The sequence below is a fragment of the Montipora capricornis genome, chromosome 5 (assembly GCF_036669925.1).
Source record: "Montipora capricornis isolate CH-2021 chromosome 5, ASM3666992v2, whole genome shotgun sequence".
Lineage (NCBI taxonomy): Eukaryota > Metazoa > Cnidaria > Anthozoa > Scleractinia > Acroporidae > Montipora > Montipora capricornis.
This window is the reverse complement of record NC_090887.1, coordinates 17472289-17482288: the sequence shown is the minus strand read 5'-3', so window position 1 is coordinate 17482288 and position 10000 is coordinate 17472289. Positions and strand designations below refer to the sequence as shown.

The window sequence follows — 10000 nt, the reverse complement described above, 5'->3', positions numbered from 1 at the left end:
ATTACGAAATTTAAAATAATATTTTTATCTTCCATACTATACAAGGTTACTGGTAAATTTAAAGTGCTATTATCATGAACTTCATATCTTTCCTATCCAAGCCATTTTCAGATAAACATGAAGTCTGTATGAGAAGAAGAATGTTGTTTAGTATTTCAAATATTTCTTTTTGTTTCAGAGATATATATGCAAATCAGCGAAGTGATAACATCACATGATGAAAAAAGATATCTCAACCAATTTGCAGCAGAAATGCTGGATTCTTTGCAGTAAGATTCTAGTAGATATGCTCCACAATATGAGCATACCAGTTTTGTTACCATGGCAACATACTGGGCACCACACTTCCCTAATATTAAAGGCTTTGCTGGCCACCTTTGACATTCTATTTTGATATTTGCCAATGGTGCCTCATCGATTAGGTCAAGTTTGTGGCCCTGTTAAATGTTTTTTTAGCTTAAGATCACAAAAAATATTAAAATCAGGTTGGAGGGGAATGGAAAAGAGTGAGTTGCCATGGGAACCAATTTCTTTATAGCTGTACGTGTGTTGCCTGTAGAACTATTAGCCCACCAAGTTTCAATGGTCTCTGCTGCAAATTGACTGTGATGGCTCTACCTGTATTTATATACTTGGTGTTATATTATGATGTCATCAGTCCTCTCATTTGCATATTTTACACATTTTCAAACTTTAAATATCTCCACAACCATTGCAGATATTTCCAAACGGTAAACAAGGTTTTTAATCATTCCTGGGATTCTATGTGATAATCCTAAAAATTCAAGGGATAAGATTTTCATCATACATGAAGTAGCACCTTAAAAAAACAGAGAATTTGCTGTATTATATTGTTTTTGTTTAAAACAAATTATTTACCAAGTAGTTTGTGGATCAGCTCAGCAATGCGTGCTCATGAATTCTGTTCTCCCATAGATACATCTGAAATAACCAGTAAAACAATATATTGTTAACCCAAGGCAGTATTGCTTTCTACCACTTTAGAACGATAAAGTATTTTTAACAAGAATTTTTTTGCGTCGACTCCACCATCTGCCAACCATGTGGCTGAGTTGCTTGCAACCACTGGACTAAAGTGTGGAAGGCAATAAATTGGCAACCCAGCCATACATACAGTTCAGTTGATTTGATTTGATTGCTGTGCAGTGCAGTTAAAGCCCCATTGCCATTGAAGTCAGTTTATCACATGTCTGTCCTGTTATTGATCATGAATTTCGTCATAACATTGTCAAAATAGTGGTGGATCCATGAGGCGATAGCCAAGTGGATCCGCAGACTACTTTGACAATGTTATGACGAAAGTCATCGTCAATAATCGCAGACACATGAAACACTGACATCAATTTGCTTTTACAATTATAACAAAAAGGTAGAGGGATCAAAATAAGTCAACACACGAGAAGAACATGGGACAAAAGTGCGAGAAACTTCAATCTGACGCGAGCAATGTCGCATCATTATCGCATAAAATTAATTTATGTATCTGTTTGCTTTTTAACAATAAAAATTAGCCAATGAGTGTGTGAGAATTTTGCAGTCATTGTAAAATAAACAAATCTAAAGTGGTTCAGCGTTGTCTGTACTCTTATCAACAACGATATTCGCCACCACTGACAGTGGTCTAAAATGTTGTGGCCTCATGAGTCCACAACACCAGAGCGTGACCAAAATCATGACAAAAAAAAGAGCAAGCGTTGTCTGTAACTTTCTCGCAATATGATTGGTTTATTTCCCAAAATAGGTGTTCCTGATTAGCTATTACATTGCGTAACAAATTGACAAGAGCATGTTGCTTACAGCATCTTAATTATTAGATTGCGAGATTACAAGCAATTGTGGTAAAAAGTAAAACTGACACATAAATAAAGTTCATCATCAACATCACCTGGCGCCATTGATACAGTGTTTTGAAATCTGCCTCTACTAACAAGTGTCTTGAGACCTCTGAAAGACAATCAAGGTAAAGTAGATGATCCACAGAAACTGACCCTAGATTATTTTTACTTGAAAAAAGAAAAAGAAACAGAGCTTCTACATGCACTTAGTCTATCACATTATCTGTTGCTGGTGTGTATATGTAAGGCAGTCTTACCTCTGGGTATGGAGGGAGGGACAAGTAAATGTACAGTGTAGTACTTCAGCGTGAGAGGGGCAGGCCCATTCACAGGTGAAAACAGCTTAATTGTGAGACAATGTTAAATTTCATGGGTTCTATTGGGTTGAGAGGTTTTTAATTAACTCACAGAAGCTACCTCTGGACAAATTTTGTTGTCAACCAACAAGGCTGCTGCCTAAGAAAATTTTCCGGGAGCCTTTCGGGCTTCCAACATGAAAAGTTAGTAGCCCAAGTCATTTTTTCAAGAGCCCAGAATTAATTAATTTCAGCTGGGCTCATATTTACAAGAAAGTGAGCCCAGGATGAATCAAGTAAGGCGCCCATTCGGGCTACTTGTTTAGAAATTTGGTCGCCCGCGCTCGCAAATAAGGTGCCCCAGGCGACTGGGTGACAGGCAGCAACCTTGAACCAAAGAATTCACTGTTTAAAGTTGAAGCATCTTACATATTTTCCAGAGGAGGCCTTTCCCAATCAGGTAAGAGAATAGCTGCTCCAGACAAGCATCCAACAATGATATTGAGACACTGTTGAAGCTCTTCCCTGAAAGCAAATAAAATCACAATCAAAAACACTTTGCTCAAAGAATAATGGACAAGATGAATTTAAAAAATGCCCTGCAGTGTCACTATTAGCCCTAGAACATGCGGTAATTAACTGTTAATAATTAGAATTCCTGGAAATGACTCTTACATCATCTTCCGTAAAAAACAAAACACCATTCCTGCAGCTACTCACCTTGAGAGAGTCAGTGATTGATCCAAGATCTTCTCTAATTTTGTAAGTTCTGGTTGCAAAAAGGTATCCAGCAGCAGCTTTGCCAACAGCTTTTCCTCTTCAGTTGGTATGTGCCACTGAATGTTCAGATTGTGCAAATCACCAGGCTTGCCCCAATCCTACAAAAGAACATAACAAATAAAACGACTTGACTGCATGTGAGGGAAAAATACGTTTTGTCAAATTCACTTGAGTCAAGTCCTTGGTCAGGTCACATCCTTGTAAGAGTAACCGAATGACGTCAAATTAGTCACAATAGCCCTTTTCACGGTTAGTTTTTTTAATATGCATTACAATGTAATCTAACGTGGATGCGAGGCAATTTCGGGTTAAAACTACAAAATAGCCCGAAATTGCCTCACATACATGCCAGATTATATTGAGAAAAAATAACTGTGAAAAGGGCTATTGACTGGCAATCAGCATTCATCAATAAAGGATTATTAAACATAAAATAATGATGGCTAAAATAGCAGAGATTCCAGTTTCACTACACCACCTTACCCCCTCCCACTCAATAAGGAATATAACTAATCCCTCACCCTGATAAACAGGTGTTCTGTGGGTGGCGTTCCAAAGTCAACAAGTAAACTTCTCCATTCCACGGGGTATATTTTTGCTAATGGTCTCAACATGTGCTCTAGAAGCTGCAAATAATCAAGGACAAAAGAGAAATCAGTACGAAACAATGGAAATGGATCCTTAAGATCAGTGCATTTTTCAATCAGAATGGCTCGCGGTTCGCACAGATTTTTCGTTGCAAATTAAAGACTTTTTCCAGACTTTTCCCAAAATGCTAATTTTTTTTCCAGACCCAAGTTTAGTATAATTTTATATAGTTTGTCCCATGATGCACTGTGAACATACAGTAACCACGAAGCAGTGCTGGTGTAAGAGAGATCTGAGACTTCTCCGCGTGCGATTGAATGTTTTCGCCAAAGACGAAATTTTAAATAAGATTTGACTACCTGAAAAAATTCACTTAGCACTAAAGCACTTGCTTAATGGGGAGAGTCAATGGTTTTCAGTGAGTGATTAACCCATTGACTCCAAGGGGTTCCCCATTGACGAGTAAAATCGTCTGGCGTTAGACAGAGTAAAATACTAAGTCTGGCCGGTTTAGGTCTGTTTGGACGTCAAAGGGTTAAGTTTTTAAAACAACAAATTCTCCAGACTTTTTACCATTTTTCCAGACTTAATCTTTATTTTTCAGACTCTTTCCAGGTCTGGAAAACTGGTGTGCAAATTTCAAGACTTTTTCAAGAATTCAAGACTCTGTACGAACCCTGCCATTCAATTAATGCTGATGTAGCAGAACGCCTGGGGAAAATGGGAACAGGGATTTACACCCAACCACTGCAATGTAAGTAGGTACTGGTGGGCTGCGGCACATGGAAGTTGGAGCTTAGAACCTTTTAACAAGTTTTGAATGAGCTTTGACCAGGAAAAACACTTGGGCAAATTCAACCTACTGTGGCACCCAATGTGGCAGCCTCTTTGCACTTGAGATGGATTGTAGATTTTATTGCCGCAATAAGTTTTTCCTTGTATTCCAATGCCCCACTGGATCGCACAACCTGTAAGAAAACAAAAGCAGATTGAGCCATGACCTGAAGGTTTCCCTTTAGTTAAATGCTATTACATTGCTAACAGTTCTCTACTAGTGAACTTAATTTTTAACCTAAACCCTAATCCTTGAATTATTCTTCTAATAATTATTGTACTACCATGCAATTCAATTTGCCAGGTGATATACATTGCAAAGGAAACAACTTGCATCACCATTAGTTTAAATACAGATGTCTTTTGTTGCAAAACATGTTTTACCAAAACATGAACAAATTACCGGTAATCTTAAAAGGAGACGAAAATAATGCTGCAAAGACCAAAATTATCCCTTGACATGAAACTGATTTTTACCTCGGATAAAATCTGCAGATTCCAAAGTAACTGATCATCAACTTCTTCTTCTTCAGACATACCTTCCACTAAAGAAATACTAAGATAATTAGTTAAAACAGAAAATTTTCAACAACTACACAAAGAAGATAGTTTTGCTTGGATTGTTTAAGCATTCATACAAATGTAGCTGACTCACCTGAAGTCAAATGTTCAATAACTGAACAGCAATGAGGTACAAACAACTTGAGAGTGGCTGAGGCATTTGTCTGGAATGAATCAAACACTCTAAATAATTATCTCACTTTACATCTAGAAATATGTGGACTCAAAAAATGTAAATGTAAATTGTATCTGGTATCTTTTTCTATAATGGAGGCAAGAAATAACGAATTGGCTTGATCACGACTGTGTGGAAAAATAATTTCTTTTTATTACCGCATACAAAGCTATAACAGCTTGTAGAACATTTTCCTTTAACCATAAAGACAACCATACAATTCATGTATTTGCAAGGAGCAAGGATGGCACAGTTGGTTAGTGCGCGGCCTTGATGCAAGAGATCTTGAGTTCGATTCCCGGGTCTCGCATCCTTGTTTCAACTTCTTTCCTTTCCGTGTAGCTAAGTAGCTTTAAATACCCGTAAAACGGAGCACTGATGGAGAGGGGGGAGTAAAATGAACGCACCGCCAACCTCAGGTTTGTCAGTTGAATTACTGTTACAAGTTATCTACGTTAAATACGGTTGCTTTACTTTACTTTACTTTACTTTACTTGTCAGCACCTTGTAAAAAAACCTGTTAAAAGACCAATAAATTATTGAAGTCAAAACTATTATAATATTGTACAAAACACAATTGAGAAGACTAACCCGAGCAGCAGCACGGCAGATGTCTGATGCCATCTTTCCTGCAACCTTAGTTTCAAGTACTTTGTTGGTACAAAAGGCAAACAGCTGTTCAAGGGCACACTAAACACACAAAGGCATGTCTTAGAAATTACGTATATTGATTTTGGTCTTGCCAGTCAACATTAGCAGAACCTTTGGGATGGAACACTTCTCTGATTTTCTTAATTATAGCTGAGAATAGTGTTAGAATATAATAATTATAATATAACTGAAAATGGTTAGAATCATGTGTTGTCTTGAGTTGAAACAGTTCTGTCCAGAGTTGATAATTTTAATTCTGTTCCACTTTTAGTAATTTAGCCTAATATAGCATTGTTTAGTACTAACTATGAAATATAAATGTATATGATTCTTGGTTGTCTACATGTACATACAGTGTAACTTAAGGAAACCCAATGTGAATCTAATGAAAGACACTGTGATGGACAAATGATCTGTAATTCAATTAGCCTTAATTTTTAAGTTCTTTTTCCTTTGAGAGTCCACTCTATACAGAAATAGGGAGACAAGTGATTTTACCCAAACATTAACCATAAACTTGGGATGATTTTAACCTTAAAATTACCTTGAAAATCTTGGGTGAACTCTGCATGAGAATTGCATGACATGTTGAGGCCACGCCCATTCCCATCATCCCCTCAAGAGTATGCCGCTGATCAGCTTTCATCGTTGTACTGTCCAATTCTGATGTGTTCTCAAATGATGAGTTTTCAATCATAACAAAGCACCTACAAATTTACACATTTATTGACAGGTCAAAATTCTTTATTATCAAATGGACATACACATAAACATTTTATTAATTACTTTTACAGCACTTTCTCTCTTTCACTGTTTTAATATTCTTAAATAAATATCTCTGTTTTAATATTCTTTAATATTTAGTTAATACTGCAGAATTACAAGTGAAATTATCAACTACATTGTAAGAAAAAAAGGTTTCATTCAGTTGTGTTTATTAAACTTGCCTGTTAACATGGTGGGCTGGACAGAAGTCAAAAACAAAGACTGTTTCAGATTTACATTACATTCTACAAGGTCTTTCATAATAATTAGGGTCATTATGTTCTGTCTGGTTTCAAATCCATGACCTCCAGCATTGTGGTTTGATGCTTCAGCATCTTATACCTATTAATTGGATGGGAGTTCTATGACGTTTGTAAAAACATGACCAAAATACATGCCATTTGGTAAGACAAATTTAGCATACCGATCCATAAATTGCAAAACAAAGTCTTCAAACTGAGCTGTTGCAAAGCATAACTCTTTTTCATCCTGTAAGGCATAAAAGCAGAGAATGTAAAAAACCACATTGAAGGTTGCTCAAGTAGCGATTAAATAAAAAATAATGGAAACTGTAAGATACATTTAATAACATAATTAGTATGGTCACTTACACATTACATGTACATGTGTACCTTTTTGCAGATACAGCAGCCATTTTGGTTTCAATTGTTTCAAATAGCTATTATGGGATGCCCAGGGGGCAAATATATATTAATTTGCCCCCGTAGCATCCCATAATGTCTTTTGAAACAATAGAAATCAAAATGGCCGCTGGAGCATGTTGTACATGTATTCAACAAAACAATCTGCTTGACCTCAAGGTGTGCTTTCATGTGCTATTTGATCATTAAAATGTGTTATACAAAAGTCATGCACATTTTATAGCCCCCATCATAAATTGAACTTATAATGGGTGGTAACTTAAAGTATGACCAAATCAACTTATGGCCAGTTACAAGTGCTTAAAAATGAAATAGAAATGATTGGTACACCTCAATAATAAGAACAGTTAACTGTTGAAAAAGCAGTTCTCAAGCAAACACTGTACTGCACAAACCCATTTGCCCCATTCTAGCGTGAAATATTCAGGGTTGTCTTTGCAATTTATACCTCTGTCATTTCTACAACTCCTACAGCCTCTGAACAATCAACCACAGGAACCAAACAAACTACAGTGGAGATGAACATAAAGGTTCCCTAAAAGATAAATCAACATTACTTTTACTTTCCCACTGTGCTCACTAATGCAGCAACACACTTATGGTATATAACTAGGGGTAATCGAAGCTTAGGCGAGTGCGCTCAATGTTTGTAGGACGGTACAGGTTTGGTACAGGTAGCAACTGAGGGGGAGGGTGGATGGTTCGTGCGATAGGGAAATGTTAGTACAGTGGAACCCCGATACAACGATCCTCGATATAACGATATCCCCGGTATAAAGATAAACACGCTATGTCCCGGCAAAAGTTACAGTAAAATGTATCGGACAGAACCCCGATATAACGATCTTCAATATATTAACGATATTCCCGATATAAAGCTGAGTTCTTAGCGTAACGAGCGTAAAACCTTCCCCGATATAACGATATCACAGCATCAGTACACAGATACAACTTTAAATGTTTAAGTTTTGTTTTGTTTTGTTTCCCTTTTACGATTCATACCACAGACTTTGTTGTGTAACCTTGATAACGTCTAATGCTTTGCAAATTATGAGTCATTTGATACTCATTACAAGTTTAATTAAACAATATGTACAGTAGTAAAAAAGCACATGTTAATTTTACCCCGATATAAAGATATTTTCGGTTATTTTAAGGCAATATCGTTACGTCGGGAGTCTCGTTATAATGATACCTCGATATAACGATCTAATTCCACTGTACTGCATCTATGAACGTGACAACTTGTTAGATTTGGAATTCTACAAGTAGACAACTACTGAAAATTACTCTAAAATGAAACTGTTACTTGCAAGTCTTTTTAGCTTGTGGTATTAAAGACCTAAGACTACTTTTCTGTGCTGAACGCTGGGACACAATAAATTCAGTTTGTTGATTTCAATGCCGTAAATATCACAAGTCATGATGAAATGGCGCCGACGAGCGTCATATCTCGGTAGATTTACTTTGTGGCACAACGGCCGCCAGGCTTCACAACTCGGTTGATTTACTTTGTGGCACAACGGCCGCCAGGCTTCACAACTCGGTTGATTTACTTTGTGGCACAACGGCCACCGAGCTACACAACTCGGTAGATTTACTTTGTGGCACAACGGCCGCCGAGCAAAACAACCCGGTTTGATGCAAGCGCGAGGAGTTGCACACATTTTCCAAGGACAGTGACGAACCATCCTTAATCCAAAGTAAAATTTTACCGACTTCAGTTGACAGACCTTCAGCAATCTTTCAGCTCTTTTCAACGATGAACGATGGAAGATTATCACATCTCACCAAACGCTAGAATAATGAACGCCGACGACGCACAAATCACCACGTGCGTTAGTTCGTCAAAGTGAGGCAAAACGTAACCAAGCGCCTCAAAGCAAGGCAAAAGTGTGTCGACGACGAAAATGCAATCTCGAAAAAACTTCCCTTACAACACAAATTAGGGGTTGCGTTCTCGTACCTCGAACGCAATAAAGAGCGCATAGCAAGAACCATCTCATTTACAGGTACACTTTAAACATTGGAGTTCAATTAACCTTAAAAAATATTTTATAATAATAATGTAATTTCATCCAAAGACTTAGTTGCAAACGTTGAAAGCTCCTTCAATTTAAAATTCCAATGAATTAACTAGATTGGACTATTTTGTTCACTTGCGTAATATAATGTTAACAAGTAGTTTGAATCACTCAAAGGTAAAAAGAGCCTGGCCTATTGTAGCTCTACTTGTAAATTATTGTAACAGTTGCTACAGTATACTCACCAATGATTTCCTAAAGTCATTAGGATCTATCCCTGGCAAAACCAGCTGCAGTAATGGCAGCACATGGTGGCGACCAGCTGGATAAGATGCATCTGGTCTGACAAGTGCTCTGGCCACAGACGTTACACAATTCAGTGTTGCAATCAACTGATGCGGCTCTGTCAATGTAGCCAGTGCAACATATAGCCTTCAAAATAAAGGACTAAATAAGGTTGCGATTCCAGCAAGTTCAGGATAAAGAGGGAAACAGCAAATTACTATTACTGTATCGATCATGCAGATTTTCCAACAGTACCACATTTAAGGTCCTAATTAAATAAAAATTGAGACCTGTACATGTATATAGCTACTGACTAACAGGTATTGTGGGCAAACTGTGATTTTATCTTTAAGGTTGGCATGGTTTTATCAATATAACAATTTTGGAGCTTCATAAATTATGAAAGACAGAGAGAACATATAAACATAATTGAACATGTTTAACACTATTTTATATTACCCATGGATCTATTTTTCTGAGCCCGGCCAAGCAAGACATCCACACATATTATATCTTAAACATT

The 10000-nt window shown here is 37.1% G+C and overlaps 2 protein-coding genes across 2 annotated transcripts in view; both read right to left on the bottom strand.

Moving 5' to 3' along the window:
* Positions 1-10000, bottom strand: part of LOC138049720 (proteasome activator complex subunit 4-like) — a 64943-nt gene that overhangs the window by 21152 nt on the left and 33791 nt on the right. The gene's annotated exons all lie outside the window — the stretch shown is intronic.
* Positions 1-10000, bottom strand: part of LOC138049719 (proteasome activator complex subunit 4-like) — an 11829-nt gene that overhangs the window by 1175 nt on the left and 654 nt on the right. The window contains exons 2-14 of the mRNA XM_068896121.1: positions 9438-9624; positions 7617-7703; positions 6931-6995; positions 6286-6448; positions 5682-5780; positions 5010-5079; positions 4832-4899; positions 4384-4488; positions 3454-3558; positions 2873-3030; positions 2582-2677; positions 1907-1965; positions 880-942 (exon numbers count right to left, since the gene is read on the bottom strand). Of these exons, the coding sequence (XP_068752222.1) occupies positions 914-942; positions 1907-1965; positions 2582-2677; positions 2873-3030; positions 3454-3558; positions 4384-4488; positions 4832-4899; positions 5010-5079; positions 5682-5780; positions 6286-6448; positions 6931-6995; positions 7617-7694 (1095 nt within the window). The 5' untranslated portion in view covers positions 7695-7703; positions 9438-9624 and the 3' untranslated portion in view covers positions 880-913. The remainder of the gene's footprint in view (positions 1-879; positions 943-1906; positions 1966-2581; positions 2678-2872; positions 3031-3453; positions 3559-4383; positions 4489-4831; positions 4900-5009; positions 5080-5681; positions 5781-6285; positions 6449-6930; positions 6996-7616; positions 7704-9437; positions 9625-10000) is intronic.